This window comes from Pomacea canaliculata, linkage group LG5 (assembly GCF_003073045.1).
Source record: "Pomacea canaliculata isolate SZHN2017 linkage group LG5, ASM307304v1, whole genome shotgun sequence".
Classification (NCBI taxonomy): Eukaryota; Metazoa; Mollusca; class Gastropoda; order Architaenioglossa; family Ampullariidae; genus Pomacea; species Pomacea canaliculata.
The window spans coordinates 27,007,166-27,031,343 of record NC_037594.1 but is presented as its reverse complement, the minus strand read 5'-3'; the positions used below and the strand labels follow the sequence as shown (position 1 = coordinate 27,031,343).

The 24,178-nt window shown below is 41.7% G+C and overlaps 1 protein-coding gene across 1 annotated transcript in view; it reads right to left on the bottom strand.

Moving 5' to 3' along the window:
• Positions 1–806: 806 nt before the first annotated feature.
• The window catches only part of LOC112564049 (5-hydroxytryptamine receptor 4-like), a 55,852-nt gene continuing 32,480 nt past the window's right edge, over positions 807–24,178 (bottom strand). Inside the window, exon 3 of the mRNA XM_025238614.1 lies at positions 807–6,198. Coding sequence (XP_025094399.1) covers positions 4,695–5,870 — 1,176 coding nt within the window. The 5' untranslated portion in view covers positions 5,871–6,198 and the 3' untranslated portion in view covers positions 807–4,694. The remainder of the gene's footprint in view (positions 6,199–24,178) is intronic.

Here is a 24,178-nt window from a genome sequence, read left to right as displayed (position 1 = left end):
TCCCGACATCTTTTATCGACGCATTTCTTCCACCCACAAAGTTGGAACAAGAAGTTGTAAAAGTTCACAGCTTACAGAGCTCGGACTCAATGAAAAGCATCTGTCACATCGTGGCATGGACTTCTAACTACACACCCAGAAAAATTCGAGTAAAGGAGGATGTACTCTAAAAAAAATGCAAAGACATGTTTTGTGAATGGAGCCTTAAGAAGCTTATTAGAGACTCTCAGAGATAGAAGTGAGAGAAGAATCCGCAGTGGGAGATAATCCTGACCGGCTGCTCTTGCGCATGTGAGAAAGAGAGAGAAAGAGAAATGTATTAACAACAGATGAAGCCTGAGAACAATTTTTTCAGTCTCATTGATAGAAGCAAGAGGGAAAAAAAAACGAAAAAAAGGAAAGAAAACACAAAGAAAGAGAATAGGCGAAGAAGCAAAGGAACGAATGAATGAAAACTTTGACGAATGGACGAAGAAATCTTACGAATAGAATGTTTCGAATTCATAATCATGTTTACAGTGACTCTTCGAAATTGTTTAGTGAAAAAATATGATAATTTTCATAGCTAGTGTTCGTGAGGGCATCTGAAAACCAGTTCATCCGCACACGTGTATCAAACCTCTCCAAATCTGTCAATATTGTAATGAAAAAGTTATTTCATATCAATGGTTCATATCATAGTATACTCAAGTTTTACCATTAGAAACTTCTTTTTCTAAATTGAAATGTAATTTATATTCTCCATTCTCCTCTCTCTCTCTCTCCTCTAGCAATGCAAAGTTTAAATACAACTATTCACACACCAGTGTCCACCAAGTGACTTTTTATTGGCCACTTATCACTCAATAACAAATGAGGTGAAACACAATGCAGCGTGGGATGTGTCAACAACTGTAAACATATTTATAAGCGCCAGGGTAGGTCTTGAAAAAACAATTTAAAAAAACTTCTCTTGGTATCTGCAATGCAGTGACAGACAAACCATGTTGATAAAAGGTTTTTATCGCTGCTATAGACTACATTAACATCGCCTTGGGTTGTCATCAAAATGTTGCAAAGGGTAAGTAAGTCTGTGAGTAGAAAAAGCAAGGGAGGTAACGCTTTAGAAACAAGACTATAAAAAATTATTTCCTTGGGGAAAAATAATATTAATGCGTTGAAGATGTCAGTAAAATGTCTTAGCAGCAGCAACAACAACAACAACAAAACTAAGTAAATATTTTGGTTGATATTATTTTGGTTTCTGACTGCTGAGGACATTTGCCAGACATCTATATACCTCAAAGATTGACACAGTATTGTTAGTTTGTATAAGTATGAGTATCATGTTGATTTGTCTACTAATCATTTATACTTGTTAGCACACATTGACTGTAACAAAACCTGTAACAGTATACAATAGTCATGTGAACAGTCACAAGTGAATTCATATGAAAAAATAATGTAATATGTTTTATTTCTTTGCTCCGATCATCATTCACTTTATTATTTTATCAACCTTCTCGTCTGCCATCGTTCTGTCAATCCTCTCTCATTCAATTTTTATGCTTCTCTTTCTTCCGTCATTGATGTTTCTCTTCCTTTCTTTCGTTCGAAAATTAAAAAAAGCCAAAAGAAACAGAACAAAACAAGAACACTCGCACGCTCAGATGATTACAATGACAAGGCTACAGACAATGTCGTTTGACATGGAATGGATTATTGAAAACAAACTCAGATGATCAAAACACGTTAGTAAAAACTGAATGAAAAGGTGACTTTGATCATATTTACTTTGTAGACCATAGGCAGGTAAGTCAGATTATTATGCGGCCTTTGAAGGGCAGTCATGTCAACACCAAGCAGACGAAAGCAAATGTCGAGAACGATTAGCATCAACCTTCAGAAACTGTATCAGACATCGCTTAGAAGTTTTGTCAAAAAATATCTTACAACTCGTATCTACACATATTTTGTAATTTTTCGTTTAAACGGACGCACACTGCATAAACATTGATCACAGATGTACATTACACTCATGAATACAGTTCCGACAGGTCCACATGTACTTCTGTGGACGAAACAACGGGACTGACATAATGAAACAAGAATAGGTTTTTTTTTTTCTCTGGAACTGTTTCTCCCAATGTAAATTTTGATCATCTTTTGAAAGGCCAGTCAAGTAAACAATTTGTTTATCTACTTACCAAGATATCTAGCTCGTATCGGTAAATATTTCGATGTAACTACTTTGAGTGTCAACCATTTGTTTTAATATAGTTGCGACCTGTTTGTACTTGGGTATTCTTGCAGAACAACACTGACTTAAGTAACATTACCTTGTAGTTGAAGATGAATGGACTTGTCTCAATATGAGACTTACTGAGATTCATTTACAGGTATAGGTATTCCATTTGATGAGTAGAGTTCAGACTCAATGTAAACTGTAGTATACGACCCTCAAAATGGCATCTGTGTGAGTATTCGGTCAAACAGCCTTTTATTAATCAGTTTTGTTTATTTTTGAACAAGTACAAGAAAAATTATGATTTGAAATCCACCGAACATTTAAACAAGATTGAAGTATTTTTTTCCGAAACTAATTTGTGAGCAAAATGATTAGGTGAGAATGAGCACCTTACCACCTCTAACCCCTTGAACTTTATTCGAAAACCAAGCTTTATGCTATTATGAAGCATTAGCAGGGACAGTTTAATAATTATTTTTATTATTATATTCAGAATAATTTTATTTTAAAAAATTTGTTTATTGTGTACGAGATGAGCTTCATGTAAATTCGCTTCTCCGGGTACAAAAGACTGAATGGTTACTGATCATCTACCCTCTGCCCACCATGTTTGTATTATACGAGTGTTCACAGTTACAAGGTGTGTTTAATAGAAACTAACAAAGATGTTTGTCTAATTAATGTAAACACAGTGAGTGTGCAGGCAGTGAGAAGGCCACATCTTCTGTCAGGAGAACAAAGTTGTGGCAATAACTTTGCTCTCATCCCAAATAAATATAAATGGTTCATGGCGCTTCGGAAATGATATTTGATATTTTATAACCCACACTGGGATCAAGTTATCGGGAGAAAATGGAGCAAAAGTAATAACTTGAGCCGCCAAAGTGATATAATATCAATTAATGTTGTCACTTTTAGCACGGCTAATGCACAAGATCATATTTCATCGTGAAACATCCATCATCGTCCATCAGTGAACATTCTTCATCAAAAGCAGAGCCAGAATCGCAAGTGCACTGACAAGTAGTTGTGTCATGTCTACAAAATGCACACATCACACCTAGTCAAACGACATCACAGACTTGTTAATAAAATAGTGAAATATTCGACAAGAACTCAGCACTTTTTTTCCAGGTTTTGAGTAGTCCTCACACATTCAACGGAGCATTGTACTAATAAAATATTGTTATGGGTTATATCACAAACAAGATCGTGATTACATCTGGCAAGATACACAAAATGTCTGTTCATGTGTATTATATTCGGAGTCCTCGCATCATGACCAGAATCAAGGGAGACAAGGTCCAGCGGCTTTGCTTGGCCGCTCGCGTGTGTTTGTGTGTTTGTGTGTTTGCAAGGTGTGAATGGTCTTGTTTGTTCGCTGGCTTGGTTTGCAAATGACAAGTTTTAAACTAAGTCCAAACTTATCTTTTGCAAGATGCAGATCGAGCAGATGTGTTTGCAGACCAACTTTCTTCACAAGTTTGTCTGGTTTTGGTCTTGGAGCGCTAACAAAGAACACAATTAGTAAATAAAAATATATTTAGGTAGGTAAATGCTCGTACACAAATACCTCTAATATTGCTTTGTTGTTAAAATTTATTTATTTATAATGGTGGTGCAGTTAAAGAAGCAGTTAAGTTCGTTTTCTGCTCTCAGCTCAATTTTGGGTCTGAAAATTTGCCTTTAAAATTTGGCTGCAAACACATTTGTCCCTATTCCTCCACACAAGCAGCAAATTCAAATGAAAGAATGCTTGTTGTTTTATTTTTTGTTTGTTTGCTTGTTGGTCTATTTTATAGAATGACAAGAATATTAGCACAGCTTCATACGACCAGATGCGTACAGCCCTCTTGACGAATGGAGTTGGAGGGTCATTGTAACAGGAGTTCGGGTCTCTAGCTATCAAAAAAAAAAAAAAAAATGCAATGGGTGTTTTCTTGAAATAAAAATCAGTTTTTAAGCTAATTTTATGTGGACACGCTAATCAAATATTTTATATCATAGCGCTGAGGTAGTAGCAAATAGTCGACTACGTGGACAAGTAATTCAGAATTTATTTTGTCTCAAAATATTTCATAGAAGTTTACCAATCAGCTGATGTTTAAAGACAAATGGAGGAACCCTAAACCCTGCAGCGCCACCTATTCTAAGGTCGTGGGTTAAATTTTGTGAGGACTGTGCGAGGTGGTCGCCATGCCTGGACGTAGGAAGCTGTCGAGCGGAGGATTCAGGCTTCCTGTTCAGCCAGAGTCTCCTCCGTCTCGCTGCTGATCATCCGCATGCATTCCATCTGCTGACTGCCGTTGTGGCCGTTGTGGCGGGCGTGGGTGTCGAGTGCGCTGCTGTCGTTGCTGCGGTGCGTGTAGGTGCTGGAGGCATGGCTGTGTCTGTGGTTGGAGTGGTTGGAATGGTTGTAGGAGTTGGACCTGTCTACCAAGTTGAGGTCATGCTGCGAGGCCCCGAGTCATTCGGAGACGTTGGTGTTTCCGGTGATGTATTCCTCGTCGTAGTCGCGTCTTCCTTTACACACATTGCATCGAAACAAGTTCTTGAAGGCCTGGTTAAAGTTACGGTTGAAAAAGTAGTATAGCAAGGGGTTCATCATGGAGTTCATGTAGCCCAGCCAAAGGGCAATCATCCAGGGGACGTAAGGTATTTTGTAGTCGATTATGGGGTCTATGACGTTCATGATGAAGAAAGGGAACCAACAAATGCTGAAGCAGCCCATGATGATCCCCAACGTCTTCGCCGCCTTGGCCTCGTGGTGGAACTTGGCGCGGCGCTTGTGATGACTCTGGTGGTTGTGCTTCCCAGCAGCCTCTAGCGACCGGATTTGGTACGCCTGCTTGCGCGCGGCCATGTAGATCTTCACGTTGCACACGCCCATGAAAATGACGGGCACGTAGAAGGCGATGAGGGAGCAGATGATGGCGAAGGGGATGTTGACGATGAAGGTGCATGTGTTGGATCCCTCCGGGAAGGCGCAGCGGAGGTACTCCTCAATGCCGATCTGGTTCCACCCGTTCAAGATGGGCAGGAAGGAGATGAAGATGGGCGTAACCCAGCAGAAGATGAGCATGGCCACGATGACCCGCACCGTCAGGCGTTCGTGCAGGAAGGGCCGACAGATGGCCAGATAGCGGTCGATGGCCAGGCAGGACAAGTGAAAGATGGACACGGTGCACATCATCACATCTACGCTACTGGCCAGTCGACATACCGTTTCGCCTAGCAACCATACCTTGTTGTTCAGCTGCTGGTAGATGCCGAAGGGCATGACCAGCAGCGACACGCACATGTCTGCGATGGCCAAAGATACGACGAAAGCGTTCGTCTTCGTGCGCATCTTGCGGGCGGCCAGCACCGCCAGGATGGTCACCGTGTTGCCGAAGATGGTGAAAAGCGGGACCAGCACCAGGATGGCCACGATAGCCCAGGTGGTGGTGAGCCCGTACTCCGGTGGGGGCTCGGCCTTGTCCCGCAGGATGACCTCGCAGGGGTCAAAGGCAGTCACGTTGACCATCCACTCCAAGGTGTCGTTGACGACGGAAGTAATGGTCACACCGTGTGAGTCCACGCTCAGCGAACCATTTCCGGTCACCATTCCGGGAAAATATGCCGCTGTGGTTCCAGCAGACATTTTTCTGGACCTCCAGCAGCCACCTCGGCGTAGTGTCAGAGGTCACGTTGGCCAAAGGCCAGCGGCGTTTGAGTGCGGCTCACATAACTGTGCTTTTGGCAGCATCACTGTGGAGTCCAGACACATCTTGTGTACACACAACTAATCTCTCCTTCATCACTCACGTCTTGGTGCCAGCAGGCTAAGACATTGCAACATCACTGAAGCGAATCCTGATCACGTGGCTGGGAAGCTGGAGGTACCACAAGGAACGCCAGCTTGGGTTCTTTCATTCTTGACATTCTCCAAGTCGGAAAGGGACATCTTGGAATATCCTCAGAGCCAGAACCTGCAAAACACAGACATCGTGCTTTCATTAGTCTCTCTTACACCAAGCCTCCTGCTTTGCTTCGATCGACAAAAACATTCAAAGACCTTCTACCACTAAGTGCAGGGGAAGGGTGGAGAGGATGGGGATGCAATAAGGACAGGTAGTAGACACAGACCAGTCAGCATATTTATCTACACTCTGGTCAGACGCTGACATTGTTTTCTCTGGGTGGCTGGCCATACCTGGAAATGTTCGGAACATTGATTTTCCTTAACCTCTCTCGACATTGTCCATGACAGAAATCCGTGTCTATGGCAATACTGATGGTGGAGGAAACAGTCCGGGGTGCTTGGCACCAAACTGAATGTCAGAAGCCTTGGTCTATAAATAGACTCGGGTGTTTGGTACCGCAGTGATGCGCAACAGTGAACCGGTGCTGCTGGATGCGGAGCCTGCAACTCCCTGCAGTCTGACAACATTCTTTCACTCACTCACCTCCTACCTCCTCTTCTCACCTGACTGCTCGCACGTGCTGAGCGTGAATGGCAAACAATCAGAAGGCAGACGCCAACATTCTTAAAAGTCTTGCAGGCCTCTCTGTGTGTGTGAGTGAGAGAGTGTGTGTGTGAGTGTGTGTGTGAGTGAGAGAGTGTGTGCACGTGCATAGGCAGTTACGAGTGTTTTTGTACAGTCTTATGATTCTTATGCCAGGTAAAATATGTTTTCTCTTGATCACCCCATCCCCCAAACCTTAAGATGTGTACAGACAGAGATCCCTCCCTCATCAGCTGCGCACATCCCCATCTTCCATATAGCACGTGATGGCAGGATTATTGTGTCTTTATTACTGAATATTAAAAAGCCTGACTCATGTGTTGTTGTGAGGTCTTAGTGCACCCTGCAGTTTACAGTAGCGTGGATATCAAAACACATTTATTAGCAAACTCACTAAGGGGAACCCATACCACAGTTATGCATACTCCATGACTTACGCGCACTCACAAACACACATACACACACACTTCATCGTGTTCGCGCATGGACACGCACGCAAACCGCACGTGCAGGAGCTAGCTCCCTGTTGATGTTTTCACTTTCAAAATATCAATTATTTTCGCAAGAGCGCGCACCTGCACTTGGCGGCATCACGGTCTGGAGAACCCTGAACACAAGGCGAGTGAATTTTGCATCTTAACTAGACTTTTGGAAGGCATTCTCGAAACTTTTTTAAAACTACAGCAGACTGCGGCTTACTTAACTGAATCTTTGCATCCCTCCTTGCCTTTCTACCAGTGTCTGATCCACTAAACCAAAATTAGCCATCTTGTTAATTAAATGAGAATAAGAATAAGAATAATAAGCTGATATTATATTTGTCCATCTGACATAGTGCCACGACTATAGGGACGGGGACGCATCCCTTTTCCTCCTCCTTCCATGAAGCTTTAAGTGATGTTCTCGTAACTTCTGGAATACAAACTTCTTATCCTGAAGGTCTCGAACTTCTTCCTAGTTCGACCCTCGCGAGGTGGCTCTCGACAGACAGACATTTTGCTCGGCGCGACGTCTGAAGTGGTCGGTAAAAACCTCCTCGTTTCAGGCCCTAACTTTGTATCGAGCTTCTCCAAAGAGATTGAAATGACAGTTTGAACCGAGCAAGAATCTGGTCGTTTCAGGGAAATTAGTTCCCGTAATGACCGACTTCTCTGGGTGCAGCGAGGTGTAGAAAGCGGGTTTATCTCCGGATTTCTGCGTCGGCACGTGGAGGTCTTCTAGCGACAGTCATTTCCTCCTCACTAAACGAGATTCTCGCGGTGTTGGCATCGCTGAACGAGATTCTCGCGTTCATAAGCGCGATCTGAGAGGTTTCGAGAGTGAGGGAACACTTGGAGCTGTTCTGGCCGGTGGACTTTGAGAGTTTCACTTCTGGGTTCTCGAGGTGTGTGTGTGAGTCCGACTCTTTCTTCGCACAAACAAACAAACAAAGAAGTAAACAAACAAACAAACAAGCAAACAAACAAACAAGCAAGCAAATAAACAAACAAGCAAACAAACAAACAAACAAACAAGCAAACAAACAAGCAAACAAACAAACAAGCAAGCAAATAAACAAACAAACAAACAAGCAAACAACAAACAAACAAGCAAACAAACAAGCAAACAAACAAGCAAGCAAACAAACAAACAAGCAAACAAACAAACAAACAAACAAACACGCAAACACACACCCTGACCCTTTAATCATCATCATCAGTAGTGTTTGCCTCAAGTAGCTTGGACATCACAAAGCAGATTGACTGTCGCCCTCAAAACACAGCCGAACATATAAAAAAATAAAATGTTCAGGAAATCACCAGGTTGGGACTGATTGCAGTTGTCAGAGTCTTGCATCTTGTCAACTGTTCTTATCCCCGTTACAGCTCGTGACATGTTAAAAAGTTGCATTCTGTTCACGCAGGTCGAAGACCAGTCAATAGGAACTGACTTGGGACACGTCTGGTCGCTTCGTCTTAGTTTTTGTTACTCTATCGTTCACACCCCCGAGGTATAATCTGAATAAAATAAATGGCTTCTGGAATATTGTTTTTACAATTGCAAATGTGTGTGGTTGAGGGAGAGAGAGAGGGATGAAAACAATAGATGGGCTAAGCTACGTTTTTCGCGTGAAACTACAGAAAAACAATTGCTGGGTATTTTAAAAATCTTTTTTATGATGTTTTTACATTTTGATGCTAACCCGAGCTCTGCTACAGAGAATAAATTTATGTGTTGTATGAACTTACAAGGACGAATTCATTCTTCAATGTTAAGTTACTTTCTTCTTAAAAACTTGGAAAAAGCCAAACAATTATTGCATTGTTCTAGCCCCTTCTTTTGTGTCCAGGATGGTTTAAAGGTCTTTCACTTCTTTTATTCTTAAAATATAAGCTACGGTATGGTATTAATACAGCATGATATTGAATCCTTATTACTAAAATATTATTGTCCTAGGTGCTCTCAAGAGTTCTTAAAATCTTCTTTCTTATCTCATTTCACTACTCTGCTGCTCCAGTGATACTTTTCTATAAACTATTTCGTCTTTGATTAATCCTTTAGTATTGTTTACGACAAATGTTTCCTTTATACATTTCATTGTATTTTTCCTCTTGTATTTCATGTTTTATTTCATCAGTTTCTAATATTCCGCATTTAATTTAAAGTAAACTAACTTTCTCATCAACCTGTAACTTATCTATTCTCAGAAATGCTTTGACAGTCAATCCCAAGAGAGGGAGGAATCGGGAATATTTTTTATTATTTTTCATGTTTATAGAGGTTCTAAACGTGGTAAAAAGTCGACTACTCGAATGTATCATATTTTTGTATCTAGAGAAATATATTTTACACACTTCATTTATTCAACCCAACTCCATTCATTCCCCGAAGTAAAAGGTTTGCATAGGCCAAGGAACTAAGGACAACATCCCACGGTTATGCAAACAATCGTCAATAAAAATTCCTTAATGATCGTCCCTGGGGACACTTTTCTGGAGCCAGGCGAAGAAGCTGGCACTTTCTGCCAGCAGCTTTGTCACACAAATGCTAACATTCCTTCCGGAGTCTGGTCTTCGTCCATTAAGTGTTACAGTCATAACTTATAGAAGAAAAACCACCCAGAATCTTCTCTGCCAGACTCTCGCCCTGGAAGTGCTGACAAAAAGCATCCTGATCCCCAAACGGTGCAGCAATAGCCAGCAAATCGGCTTAACCTGTCATCATCAAACGATGGAATTCAGAGCCGAGGCTTGTGGCACTTCTCGTTGGCCAGTTTCTTTCTCGTCAGCTGCAGGCCACAAACCGGTCAGCTTGACAGGGAGATAAGCAAGACCATTCGTTTCAGCAGCCATCATCTGCATGGCGTTGATCGCCTGCAGCGCCAGAACGGAAACCAGTCCCCGCTGACGTCCAATCGATGGCTTGGTGCTGTTTCTTGTCTCAGACCTGTGACAGTCCCCACCCCATTCTTTTCCCAACAGGAATGAGGTAAGGGGGTGAAGGTGGAGACAACTAATGACCCTCTCTCCTCAACCGAAACCCTCTTGACGAACTTGCTTCCCTTTGCTGGGGCTGCATGCCGACAGTAGCGCCGCCAAGATGGACGATGCGTCACGCTGGGGCTTGAGAGCAGTTAAACTTAGTTTTCTTTGTTTCGAAACAGTGAGAATAAAAAATTAATACATAAATAAATCATGATGAACGGAATTCCAAATGAAAGCTACATTTAAAAATCTTCCTTAAAAAAATTTGATGCATCGTCGAAATATCAACCGGGTACAGAGCTAAATATTCTGAATATTCTTGGCTGACTTGAGTCTCTAACATATATTGACTGAGATTAATGGTAGATAAACTTCACATCCCGATACTTTTGAATATGTATGTAATACCCATAATGCTTCAGTATTGTTTCATCAATGCATTTTCAAGTAATAATTAAATAAAGTATGACTACGGCCTCCCTGGGATACACAGCTTCGATTGCCCTTCTTCAAATCCCATGGACATGAGTGGATCGTCTGGAGCAAAGTAAAGTCAGACACTTAAATACAAGCTTTTGCTATTTTGGCTTGGCAGATCAACCCTCTGTTAATCTCCATAGGGAATGAAAACACACCAAACGAATTTTCTGGAAGCTATGTTGTCCAAGTAGTAAGAGAACAAATATACAGGATCTTGTAGCTGCGACCAGTTGGACCTTGCAGCATCCCCACCACAAACTCGAACATACAACCACTTCACACTCACAGCTGCTACCAAGATAACCAAGAAAAATAAAAAAAGAACTCCGAGAAAACGGTCGACTTTCTTTAGAAACATTCTGCTTGTTTTGGCTGTTTGAAAAAGCAGACATGGAGATGGGGAGCTGTTGACGCAGAAACACCTCCACCGCCATCCTTTATTTTTTTCTGTGCCAATCATAACTACATTCACTCTCCTGCTCTGAAGTTTCAAAGTAAGGGGAGTTTTCCTATTTTCGCCGCCATGATGTCTGGGCGTTCTGGGAACGTTCTCCGAGAGAAGAGAACTTCTTCCAAGTGTGAAAAAGATTAACTTTGTACAGACACAGAAACGGTTCACTTGCTATTGGACCTCACGCAGCCGCTTGTGAATAGTCTTTGGAAGTGTCTCCTGGCGAACAAAATTAAAAAGGAAGATATATAATTAAATTAATTTTTTAAATTATTTATTTTAAGCAAGTGTAATGTCAGTTGTTGAAGAAAGAACTGATGAGAGCAAAAATATTTAAACAATTTGTCTCTTTGAGAACTTGTGACAAAATGGTCAAAGTCTGTAAAGGACAACTTTTATCTATCTAGATAGCTATATCTTTGTCTATCTTATCTATTTATGATGTTTACAATACTTTTTGAGAAACTAAAATCCGGTATTGACTTAGTACACGGACATTGTCATGAAATAAGAGGAAGTCGCAATTTCCTTCCTTCATATCCCGAATTATTTTTCTAATTGTACTGAGCAGAAGTGATGCAGAGATATCACGAGGTTAAAAGGGAAGAAGGAAGGAGAAAAACAATCAGACACATAACACCAACTGCTACAGGAAGAGGAAAAGAGAGAGATGGGTAGAGTGAGAGACAGAAAGAAAAATACAAACAAGATAGGACAAGAAGCCAAGGGTTTACCCGCTGAGATAACAATTGCTCATGTTCTGTTCTTGAAGAAGCCGGTAGCTGGGAAGAACTTATCTGACAAAGCTGGTCCTCATCTGTTTTGCCTGCCGGGCTGCTTCCGGAGCGAGATATAAGAAGTCGTTGTTAATTGCTCAAGTAATCAGCGTTTGAAAATCTTCTCGCAATTCCTCCTCTGGCGAAGTGCACGCAGTTCTTGGCTGGCTCCTGTGTATATTTGTCTCTGTTTGTTTGTCCTGCTCAGAAAGTTCTAAGGGCTTTTATATTTTATTTCAAAACAGATAAATTATCTGTCAAGTCGCACAACCCGCTGGTTCGCAAACTTCCGTGCACGAACTCCTTTCCCCCCGGAGGCAAGTGCACCTTCTTGGTGAAAACATAAACATGGCCACTAATGCTTGGTTGCTACATTATTCTCTTTGTCTCTGGTTCTTTGCCCTTCTCGAACACACACACACACAAGCATGCAGGCACACACACACCATCGCAAGCATGGATGCATAAGGATGAAGCAGACTAACACACTAACACATTCCGCTTTGCCGGTAAGATATCGGAGGAGAAGTTGGGGGTTAGGTTCGATCTTTTTTCAGAACAAAACTTCGTGAAGGTCTAGACACAGGGCAAAATGCCAAGAAACTGTGGCCCAACTCCAAACACCCACAGCCTGAAGAGCTGATTGGCACCTAAATGCAATGCGAGTTGCACCCAGACTCCTGGGTAAGCAAAGGTCACGGGAACTTGAGCTCGTGGCTGGATGTAAAGAGTTAATTTGTACTGAAGAATAGGTATTCACCCTTACTGCACTGCTTATCATTTACACAGTATTATGAAAGAATAATTATTCTCCTGCGATTCACAAAACAATTATCTATCCAACACAATGAGCTTCCTGCATCTCTCAAAGTACAATGAAGATGGAATCGCTCACTTCTCTCAACACACCACGTGATCATTTACAACGGACGACTCATGAAAGGCAATAGGTAACGGTGCTATCTTACTTGCACCTACATACTACCTACATGCTATACTAGTCTCGGCCACATCTAGTCCCCATTAAAGTTCAACTGAAGTCATAATTTTCAGTTCCTTTGTCCCTTAGGTAGTCAAGCCTCTAGGACAAGAAAATCAAATCGAAGCATTACACTAACATCTTGAAATGGTTAACTACTGATAATATATAATATCACACGAGGTCTGACTAACAAGCGTGGCGTGAATAAGATAAAAACGAGACAATAATGTCCAGTGAATAATCATTATTTACACTTACAAGTATCTCAGTCACCCAGCAGCCCACAGTAACAATGGTGAGAAGTGAGCGCTAGTCACCGTGGAGAAAGCTTGGACATGAGCTTGGCAAGACTCTTCTCTGACTGGGCCTGGTTGTCGTTAATTAAATGTCGGTGTAGCGGTCATCGATCCCAAACAAGGGACTGGTCACTGCCGTCAAACATGGCGGAAACGTCACGTGACTGTCGTTCGCGAACATCCTTCGTCAGGCTTGTGGTGATGGAGCTGCAGGTCTAGAGTCTACTCCGACAGTTACAGGTCTAGTGGGGGAGTCACAGGTCTAGTGGGTCCATTATTTTCTATAACTTCCAAAGTATTTTTTCTTCATTATTATTGTTTATTTTAATGGGAACGATAACCGTTTTCAAGGGACAATGGACGGCTGACTGATGACAGATGGCATTGCAACCCAAGAAGATGGTTGGCCATGAAGTGTTCCAGCTGAATAGAGTTCATGCGACTGTTGTCATGCATCCAGCACAGTGAGACTGGCTGTGGTGTCCCCCAGATGTTGGTGCCTGAAATTCCCGCTTCTCAACCTCTAAACTCCATTTACTTCTGTCCCACCCGCACTAAGAAGCAGACTTATCCATGCATCATCACCTTAATGGCTTCGTTCAGATATCTTTTTGTCCATTTGTGTCTTTTGTGTGAGGTTTGAGACTGGAGAGACAATGTGACATTCGGTGATTAACGGTTCAATAACAATTAGATCATGAGCATGCGCGCTTCAACGTGGAAATTCTAAACTGGAATCCATGTTCTTCGCTTTTTTTTTTTTTTTTTTTTTTTTGCCATTCTGCTTGAGCATCAAAAAACAAAGGGGACACAACTGGTCATGAGAAAGGATTAGCGTTCTTATTCGATCCAGTTTCCTCCATTGAGCAGCTTGCAAGCCCTTGAAACAGGCTCCCTCACCTTTTTTTCTTTTTGCTGCTGAAGTGACATTAAAAATAAAAAAATAAATGAAAAATTTGTTGAGGTGTTCTAAGCATGAGTATTCTTCAGAAAATTTTTACTTTCAGTGCATTTGTGACCTTAAGAAAGAGGCCTTGTAAGTTTGTTTTCTTTAAGGCAAAGGTCTAGTCATGTGTGTGAGAGAGAAGGGCTTGTGCTCATGTATATACTATATACATCTAGGTATGCGTGAATGCTTAGCTTCATTGGTATTAACCCCAGTGCCGGGGTATTAATGTCAAATCACACAGAGTCATGTCAAGACAGTAGGTATGACATATTGTCAGACAATCCCCTCAGTCATCTGCCACATCGCATAAAATAATGCTACCTCACACGACATCTCTGGAAAGCTATTATCATCAAGCATCTCGAGAAAGACAAGAGACCCTGCAGCCATGATGCTCCCGCAAGAGGGAGATGACGTCATTTCCTGCATCCTACAGGCGGCGCTGTTTAGCTCCACGTGCCGTCTCACGCACGCATTTACTTCACGTAGAGATTTTGCCGGTTCCCTCCTTCCTCCTTCCGCCTCCCCCTTTAAAAAAAATAATAAAAATAAAGAAAGAATAACATGCAATTTTGTGCGAGGTAAAGAACCCGCCATTTTGCCCAATATGGCGAACACGGTGTTTCACTCAGGCATGGAAAGGCAATCCACGCTGCCCCAGGCACTGATAGTCTCCTTACACGCTGTTTTCTTCACGGTCCATCACGTGGCACTCGGACAAACAAAAGCTTGGCCGCGATTCCATCGGTTCGATCAGATGTAGAGATTGTGCAAGGACCAAGCAGTAATCAATACAACTACAGTGTTTGTTTCAATACTGTGTTTGTCTGGCTGCCAACGGTTTTTAAATGCTTTCTACCTTGTCAGTGTTTTTATACCTTTAAAGTTAACTAGCCACCGCGCAACTCCTCCCATCCACCAGACAGGCCTGAACTGTAGAAAAAAGACAAAAGTCAGGGAGACTGGAGGAAAGAATAACTCCTACCACTCATTTTGCCAAACATCACTTTTCATTAAAAAAAAAAGGCGAAGAAGGTTTCTCCACGTAAGACAAACCTGTGTCTAAGCGAGTTTCATAAATGCAGGAAACTAGAAACAGTACTGTTATTTCTTCTCATCTTAAAATTATAATAAAAACGGTTTAAATACATGTCTGTATGTTTCCCTCGAGTCTCGCATTACCGCTTGCCTAAGTTACTTCATCCTTCGTCCTTCTAGCTTCTCGTGTGCCCCATCATAATGCACACCTGCATTTTGTGCAAAACATCATTCACCATGGCCTACACATGATCCTCAGTTCATTTTTGTATATGCACCTCTATAATGCACGTGTGTAATAATAAAATAAAATAATATAACACATAAAATATACTCTGATGGAAGCTAACAGCTCCAGACGCTCGGTGATCATGGTTTGAATCACACGAATATGTAAGTCTTTAGCTACACACCAGGTACATACCCGCAGTTACTATCTGCCTAGTTCATACTTAACATTATTTGCTCGGACTTAGGTCAGAAACTAGATAGCTCCTGATTCCTATCTCACGAAAACTTATTGTTAAAAACAAAGACAGAACGAGCCCGGACAGAACAGACGTCAGTGACTTAATAACTCGTTAACGCTCGTCTTGTTCTACTAAGAACACCTCCATGTCATGCGCAGTTGGGTTTCGCACCTCCATGCACAGAAATAGTTTGTCAGCAGTGTCGCCTTACCTGCTGCATTCACTGACAAGACCAAGGGTCATACTTGCTGTGCCCCCCTAAAGAACAACGCCATTAGAAAAAAAAACAACCACGACTATATCCCTTGTTTTATTTATTTTGTTTATGTGTTCTATCCCTTGCTTTTATGATCATTCTCAGAATACTTTGGTTCTATGTGACCGTCTGTGCTGAAACAGGCTTCGATCTTTGTATCAGCAAACTCAGTAAATAAACATAATATTTTGGAAGCGAACGAACATTATATCAAGTGTAGAAGCAATATTTCGAGGCGATTACACATCATCATCATCATCATCAATCAATCAATCAATCAATCAATCATCAATCACCATCCTCATCATCATGACTTTCATCTCAACTGCTTTCCTGGATAAATACACGAACGATAGATCGATAATGTAAGAGTGATGTCATTGTTAGGAAAACACTCAAGACGACAACAAGTTAATGCACTAAAATAATAAAAAAATAATGATTGCTGTCAGCGAATGTAAACAAATATACAACAGTCGGAATATCAGTTTTCAGCGTTATCTCCCTTCTCCCTTCTATTTGTGATATTTCTGTACCTTCCACACAGAAGAGCTCCGCGGAGCTTAAGCCGGGTACTTTTAAACCCGCCGGAGGGGCGAGGGAAATGGCGGCGGCAATTACTAGTTCATACCGAGACTTAACACCGCGCTGCAGGGAACTGATTAGAGTAGGGCCTTACCTTCACCTTTACCCCCTCTACAACCTAGCGGTAGTGGGTGGAGGTAAGGTAAGGTGGTGGCAGATGTGTACGGGTCGCCTGGTTGAGTTGAGTTGAGTCCAGAAACAGGTTGCTGCTGGCGATTGGCATCTGGTGGAGGAAAGGTGAACCTCATCCTCACCCCCAGGCCACCCTCAATAACAGCTAAATGCGGCTTCGTATGACGTCTGTGGGGGGAAAAAATTAGCAACAGCTTTACGAGGCTGTCGGTTATAATCTGTTTACTACGAGCTTTCTCCAAGTTTCAACGAACGTTTGTTGGCCACTCTCTCCAGACAACCTCTCCAGAAAAAAACAAACAAACACGTTATAAAAAGGAAAGCGTGTGTAAAAAAAAAAAAAATAAAAAAAGTAACCTACAATTCTTGCATTAAAAACTGATTTCTGTACCCACATTACATCAGCAGCTTTGACAGGAAGCAGTTACCGACAAAATCATTTAATTACTGCATTTTCATTGGACACCGGAAGAGGACAAAATCAAAGGACGATCATGCGTGGAAGAGGTTAGTGCAAGTTTGAAATAAATGTAAATAAAAAAATACTGCTGTCTGTTGGCGGTTTGTCAAAGATTAGAAGTAGGTGTGGATCATGTCAAGTGAGCCAGGGTATCGTTGTCACACAATATACTTGGTCTGTACACAGTGTGTCATGTCATCATCTGCCAAGTGTCGACCTCCACAGACAGTAACAACCTTTGCCGTGTGAGCGAGTAAATACCAAAAACGCCAATCAGCCATTGAATAATGCAGATAAATGGTGACATCAGACTGGAGCCAAACAGGAAGCTCGCAGGTGTCGGTCTACCTGAAGGCTGCACATATTGTCTACAGTGAGTCTAGACAATCTTATCTCTCACCTCAGGTCGCCATCGACACAACATCACGCGATTTCCGCCATCTAAAGTAACAGGAGGCATTGCGGGTGGGGAGGACGGGTGGATAGGAGTGCAGGGGTGGGGACAGGGCTACAGAATACACCGTGTGCCGCAAAGACATACCAACGTAGCAATGAGGACGTAGTCACGTGTTGGGGACGTAGTTGTAGTCTTCAGCAGACGGGGAGTGGGAGGTGGAGGGTTTCAGGTGAAGCAAAGTAAATATTTATGAACGAAGACGACCTTCAGGACTGGGGTTCGACACTGATACTCGCTGACAAGAGCAGTTAGTGGCTTTTCTGAAGACTGGGCTACATTTTTTAAATAAAATATTAACATCACAACACACGAGATATCATCTCGCTGGCAAACATCCTCATCAGGTGTAATGAGGTTCGCAGGTATTGCAGGTTTTATGGGGACTTTTGTGACTTGTTTGTTTCTTGTTTTTTTTTGATCATGGCGGTGTTTTTATCGCAAGCACATTGAAGCAGACATTACAGCAGACCGCACTGAAGCAGGCATTATCTACAATAAAGGAAACATCATTATACGGATATACGCAAGCTATGGGAGGATGGGAAAGGTGTTAATGTGAAAAATGAGGCGAACACACCCACTGGGTGAGGTTACCAGACAAACAGTTGTATAAAATGTACAACTCAACTTCTGATTAACCTGTTCTCACACGCAGTATCTTTTGTACAGCCTTGCTCAAGTTTGTTATACAGAGGGAAAGTGTGAACAACCAAGCTTCAAATCACCGACCTAATACAATAATATTATTATTGCCTTATCATCCGGCTTATTTCTGACAATTCTTTAATCGCACTCATCTCTACACTCTGTTTTCCTCTGTTCAATCTGGTCAACTCCACTCCCCTCTATTCAGTTTGTTAGTTTGCTTAGATTTTTTTTTTTTTTTTGGCGAGGGTGTTTCGAATGTAGTATATAGATATAGAATGTCGGCCGAGTGTTAAGTGCTTTTTCCAGAGCATTGATTTCACTCTACCGCGTCGCCAGCGGAAATGAAAGGCGACCTCTGCCTTGACCCGCCGACGATTTAAAGTGCGCAAAAGCACGGAGCGTGACGAGGGCTGTACACACAGGTGTGTGGGGGCCACCGACAGACAAGGTTCTCATACCAAACACCGTCTCATTCTCTCCTTCTCTCCTTGTTTCCTGGTCCACAGAAAAAGAGGTCGGGATTTTTTTTTTTTTTTTTTTGCTCCTGCGTCACCATTAGAAAATTAATGAGCCACAGAAAAGTATAATCCACTCTGAATTCTGAGGGAGTATTCCCTTTTGTAGAACAATGTACTAGGCTTACAGTATGTGGGGTGAACTTACCTGTAGCAGGTAGGTAACACATCTTTGCTCGACCCTCTGTTTGTTACCTGTTTGCTATTTCCAAGCTGAGGTATCACTTTCAGTCTGAATGTAACCATCAAGAGCGTTTGAATGGTTTTCTCTGCCGTTAATAGAATTCTCTCGAATCAGCCGGGATTACACGACAGGTGTGAATGGGAGACAATAAAGGGAGAGTGGACAGAGCATGGTGGCATATTAGCAGACAGGAGAATGAATAAAAAAAAATAATTAAAGAGGACAGAGAGTGAGAAGTAGTTTACACGGATAAGACAAAAAAGGTTCAGATTAAAATTAAGACTTTCTGCTGCCTGTACATTTTATTTCCCTTGGATTTTATACAGTTTAGTTTGTGAGAAATTGACGGAGGAAAGTGAGTAAGGGAGGACCAGTGACCAGTGACATCAGATATATTCAACAAATCTTTTCCTTCAATCCATTCTATTTGACTCAATCCAGAAACACAGCTCGAAGCAAAATTCTCTGAGGTTTCCGCTCAAACTACCTGACTAGCAGGCTGTCCGGATATTGCCCTCTGCTAGTGGCTTCTGTGGCAGATGACTGTACTCAGACGGATTACTAATTGTCTCCGGCAAAAATCCATCTGTGACCCTCCTAGCCTCGGTAGGCTCGGCACCTAGCGGCCCGAGATCGTGCATGGGGTCGGGCGGAGATGAAAAGACTTACAGTCATACAAACTACTGTACCTCCTCCCATCCACACCTCTATCCCCATCCTCCAACCACCTTCAAGCACATTCCCCACAGACCGGTAGGAGAGTGAACCGAAGAGATGGTGATGAGGGATGAAAAAAAATATTCTTTTTCTCTATTTTCATTTTTCAGTATTTTTTAAAAATTGCGTATTATATTTTTTCCCGTCGGCCGCGATGCCAAGTTCAGTGACGGGTAAGCACACCACCACGACATGAACGGGACACGTGACCCAATCAGACACGTGGGGTTGGGGTGGTCTCTCTGCCGAATGAGGGGTGGGGAGCGGGCTGAGGGCTCTCGGGTAAATGCCAGCCATTTGGGGTAGGTAGTTCGACATGCTGTACACTTCTTTCACGTGTTGAATTTCTTGAATTTCTCAGTCCAGAGATTCATTCAATGAGCAGATGGTTCCTGCTGGATGGTGCAAAATGTGGTCCCACCCATCCTCTCCCCCAACCTTGACTTTCATCGTTCTCACGCCTGTTGTACGTGGAGGGACCCTGATACTGTTACCTTTGACCCTCGAGACACAGAAACCTGACTAAGGCAACACAGAAACCTGACTACGAGTATCATGACGCAGGTGAGAAAGTTCGCTAACATATATCCAGGTGATGATAAAACATCACACAAACCACCAGGACTAGTCTCAGATGTGAAAACAATCTTCTAAAATCATTCTTTGCTTTCTACTAGTAAGTAGGCTGGCTGGGTGGCTGGCTGGGTGTGCTTATTTGTAGCGGACATGCGATAGGGATAGTAAGGGAAAGGAACCCAAACCATCAGAATATTTGACTCTGCCAAGGAGAAACCCTGTGAACAGGTGTGATATCCACGAACAGGGCAAATTTGAACGAGTTCAGCACAGTATATACTTTTGTTTGAAGAGACACTTAAGAGAAAAATGGGAAAAAGATGAAGCTTGAGGTCCTGTGTGGAACAGAGCGTTGCAGCTGGACAAAAATTAGGGACATTGACGATCAGATTGCAAATGGTTGAAATATGAGGAAGAAACTGTGTTTTAAATTGCTGAACACAGTTATAGACATGTTCCCCAAAGATATTACTCTCCTCAAAAAAAAATAAAATAAAATAAAAAATACGGCTTTATTTCGGCTCATAAGTCTCACAGAATGCTCTTTTCTCAAACCATTTTTATATTATTCCGAATCGTGGACACTTGGGGAGACAATAAATCTCTTCTTTTTCATCCCAGTCCTAATGCATGTGATCGTTTCTAAAAACCAATGCAGCGAACACCAGTCAGACTTATACATCGGACGATCGAATCCTCCCAGAACGCCCCTTTCCAAATTTATTTATTTATTTTATATTTTTTTGCTAGTGGTATCTGTAGCGCACACTTTTTCTGGAGTCAAAAATATCGGACACCTCGACTGTCGAAGCGGATTAAACAGAAATACACGGACGAGAAAGAAATAATTACCTGCAAAGCCAGGCTCAGGCATGCGCCAGCTAAAAAAAAAAAAATGATTGATGGTCTCATTGGATACCAAAGCTAAGAGAAAGCATGGCCAATATACACGGCCTGAGATTAATGGCTGCCTCCGACTGAGTGATGCTGGCGACAGGAGAGGATGCCGGAGGCGGGGAGACAGCAAAGGTCATCGCATGTCACGTGGTATGATCTTGAAACAGTTTGCACTTACTACTCATCTCCTCATCTCCGACAGACACAGAGGTCACTACATTTCTTACTTCATAGCCGATCTCATCACTCAGACAGTTTCTCGCGAAGACTCACATGTTGTCACACCTCTCCTGTGGGTTATGATGGTCATGGACTGTGTCAGTTTATTTATTTATCCACGATTTATTTTGTCAAATCCTATTCCAAAACATGTTGTCTTGGCCTCACATCAGTCTCATATTTAGTCTTGTGACTCATTGACAGTAAATCATTGACAAAACCTCATTTGTTGGAGCAGGATTTTGTGACACGAGTCCAGTAACTCGAGCACAACATTTATTTGTTAGGATTGGATTAAGTTCATTTAAAAAAAAATAACTTCCAAATATGAGTACATAAGTATACTTAATTTTTCAAATATGTCTTCAAACATCGGCATTCTCACCTGTCACTGAGAAGAAAAATACCCGCTGCACAGGTGAGGTCTCTCTTCACTTGACAGAAATAGGCTAAAACTAAAGATCAGAGATGAAATGCTTCAACTCAGAGAACTTCAGTAGTGATAAGATTTCCTTAAACTCTTCCATGAAATACTTGAGTGTGGATCTCAAACAAACACTTCTTGTGCATTGTCATGTCAACTCTTTGCTTTCCTAGTCCTTGCTTTGTGACCCCGAGAGTCTGGAACTGTTTGCCGACCTGAGAAATGTGCCGATGATTTTCTAAACTCTCATTTCTTTGCTCTCAAAATAATCCCTCAATTAATAATTAATTCTCGCTTTTTAGTCCTGAGTGAGAGAATTTAACATTCTGAATTTTTTTCAGCTTTTTTGTGGTGAGAAAAGAAGAGTTTAAAATAATAGAATCCGGCCACCGACCCCTCAACCGAAAACCATCAGGAAAGAATGAGCGAAACTGTGTTGCTGAGTAAACGAATAGCAGAAGATATGAAAAATGAATTTTCACCACCACCTGTTGATGATCACCTGCAAACTGTGGGACCTTGCTGTGTCACGTGGTACACTGCGATACATTTAGTCAAATCGCGTTATGATGAGCGAGAGATGAATGGGCGCGTGCATATGTATATATGTGTGTATGTGTGTATGTGTGTATGTGTGTATGTATGTGAGGAATATTTACATTCTCTTTACATTATCTTAGTCGATACCTTTACGACTCCTGCAAAAAAAATGTTCATAAAAAATTTTACACTTCTCCAAGCTGTGTCACCCACCATAATTGTCAAAAGAAATACTTGTCATTGCAATCTCATTGCACTTCTGTTTGAAAACGAGGCAAAAATTACAAAAGACTATATTTCCGCCGAACACAAGTGGACGACATATCAAATCTTCGCTCGAATTGCCCGGCTTCAGTGAAGACAGCTTGTCAGTCCCAACATCCATACATTGGATTGTAAAAAAAGGAAAAAAGAATTAATAAAAATTGAGTAAGCTGGACGTGCCAGTGAACTGACACAATGATGAATGCTCTATCGCACCATCGTCTGGGGCAGGGGGATGTGTGTCGGAGGGAGGGCATCCTCTTGCTAGAAGGGCTCCCACTGAGCAGGAGTGGCTGAGCATGTCGGCAAATATTTGCCAGAGGATGGCAGTTTTTTTCTATTAAATGTAAACGCTGCAAGGGTTCCCTAGATTACGTGGTCCAGTTTTTCTTGTAATAGTCCGGCGATTATGCTAGAAGCCAGAGTGAGTCGCCATGTTAGTGCCTCTTGTAAGCACAGTGAATACTTGATACAAAAGTCCGGTAGTTGGATAGTCATCCATCACGCATGCGTCGCCAGGCAAATTATGTCACGTGCAGACAGACAGACACGATGGGAAACTGAGAAGTCCCCCTGCTGTTCTGCAAAGAGACCGGAGTCGGTTCTTTCAGATCGAGAGAGAGAAAGAAAAAAAAAAAAAACTTTGTGAACCTCCAGCACTGAAGGAGAGGGGAGAGAGACGAGACAGGAATCCCGGTGATAATTTACCCTCTTCTTCTCTTATGAATTATCTGATCTTTTATAAATTTCTTTGTAATTTCACAGGTGATTTTTTTTTCTCTTCACTACATTTTCTTTCTTCTGCAGTGCCGAGCTGCAGATCACTTGGACTGGTGTAAATGATCATGGACCACTCCATCAATGTGGGGACAAAAATGTTAGTGTAAATCTTTCTGGGGCTAGTTGTTAAACATGTTTTTAAACCTGAAACTGTTCTAAAATGCTAATTTACGAACGTTTTCCAAAAATCCCGCTCGTGCCATTTACATGCCGTGCACAACCTTACATAAAATAAACTGTGAAACGAAGTCTGGCTAAAACATTATTTAAATAATATTAGCGTTTAAACAAGTTTTAAAATTTGAGCTGCACACAGTATTTACATATATAAATATTTTAACTGTCATTTAAAATTTTTAAAGTGTTTATAATTAGAAATGTTTACAAATTAGGTGCACACAAAAATTATTAAAAGAAAAGAACATAGCTTGTCAAGGCATTGCATACGTGCTACTGTATTTTCCAAGACACGAATGACAGTAAAGTTTGGTAAACCTGTGTACAGCAGATTTGCATTCATCCATCTGTTCATCACCAATCCAACCACAGACAGCCCAACATAACATACATTGTGACTTTTTTTCTTTCGTTACATGTTTAAAGAAAGGATAAAACTCAATTAAAAAACTTAAATTATATTGTAATGGATATTGTGAGTTATTTTATTGAGTTTTTATCCTTTTTAAACTTAATGAAAGAAAGAAAAAAACACACAATATCTAACATGACTTCCTTACATTAATTTTACCAATCACTTTTGCGCATGTCTGATGATGTCGGCCCTCGGACCGAGTGGTCCACGCAGACTAAATCACTTCAAGATAAGTTCAGGCGCCATTTTTAGAGCAAGACAAGAGGAATGTCAGGGCACAAGTCATCGGTT